Source organism: Perkinsus marinus (assembly GCF_000006405.1).
Source record: "Perkinsus marinus ATCC 50983 genomic scaffold scf_1104296948216, whole genome shotgun sequence".
In the NCBI taxonomy this organism is placed as follows: Eukaryota; Perkinsozoa; order Perkinsida; family Perkinsidae; genus Perkinsus; species Perkinsus marinus.
In genome coordinates, this window is record NW_003210255.1 from 1 (window position 1) to 1,213 (window position 1,213).

Below are 1,213 nucleotides of genomic sequence, written 5' to 3' on the forward strand. Positions count from 1 at the left end.
TGTGAGTCGGCTGCATATGATGATAATTGCAACGAGTGTGGGATCATTCAGATGAAGACAGTATCAAAGGAGTATGACCCCATCGCTATGGGGCCAGTGAGAGCCAAGCCTGAGGGTTTTACTCCATGGATGAAGTTGGTCATAAATCATGGCCCTGAAGGCACTCTGAGGGAGTTGATCGATTGGCTTGCTAAGGAACAGAATGCCGAGGTAAAACTATCAATGTATTTGTCATACATCCATCATTTAAATGAGCATGTGATGCTCCTATTCCGATCCTCATCTCTCGCGTGGTGGGACTGCAAAGTGCATCCATGTCATTGGTTGTGGGCATTCCTGTGCGTAGCATATCCTCAGAACGATTCATACTTGATCTGCATGTATCGATTGAAACCCCCACGTTCCACTGTAGTGGTATCACTCTCGATGCTTATGCCCTTCGGTGGCTAGTGTTGATCATATCAGGTTATGATCCTCTCATCCGGGAATGCATGCCTCTATAATGCATTCCTTCCCGCACACAAGAAGCGTTTGGATCAGAAGATGCCTGAGCTCTATGAGGAGATCACTAAACAAAAGATCCCTCCTACTAGGTAAGACTACTGAGGTTTCTGGAGATTATCCTCTCTCATAGGAACTACTTGGTGCTTGAAGTATCTGCCAGTGATATGGATGACCAAGTGGATACAACCCTACCGACTATCAAGTACATATTCCAATAGACGGGTATATATGATGATAGCAACACTATGAGGGTTGTTATGACTATCTTTGTACCCTCTGTTTCGTCTGGGCAATCATAGCTCATATGTACAGCTCTACTCATACTGGTGTTGTGTTCATCCACACCTTCAGGAGCAAAAGATCCTTTTCAATAGTACCCATCACGATGAGGTCCCCAACGGTTGCAACACTGGTGTTGGGATTGGCTCTTCTCTGTCAATTCATCACGAGTGGTTATGAGATGCTAACTATGAAGCGGAGCATGGTGACAATCAGTGAGTCCGGTTTCGTTATTGGAGGCATACTAAATTGGTGTCATGACCAGGTATGAATAAAGTATGGCCCTTCTCGAATCCTACAGAGACCTACCGTTATTATGATCTTCCCTTCTGCCAGCCAGAGGTATTGGGACACATTGGATGAGTTTCGGGCAGTGAATTCACTCACATGCTGAACCACTCATAACGAAATCTCCCTTTCATCTCTCTGT

The 1,213-nt window shown here is 45.2% G+C and overlaps 1 protein-coding gene across 1 annotated transcript; it reads left to right on the forward strand.

Annotated features, from left to right (window-relative positions):
- Positions 1-51: 51 nt before the first annotated feature.
- Pmar_PMAR025815 (conserved hypothetical protein) lies at positions 52-1,125 on the forward strand (the record flags this gene model as incomplete). The annotated part of the gene is made up of 5 exons (XM_002778746.1): positions 52-210; positions 466-593; positions 635-706; positions 856-998; positions 1,049-1,125. Coding segments are annotated over 5 exons (579 nt in total), but the record flags the coding sequence as incomplete, so codon positions are not given.
- Between the last annotated feature and the right edge of the window lie 88 nt (positions 1,126-1,213).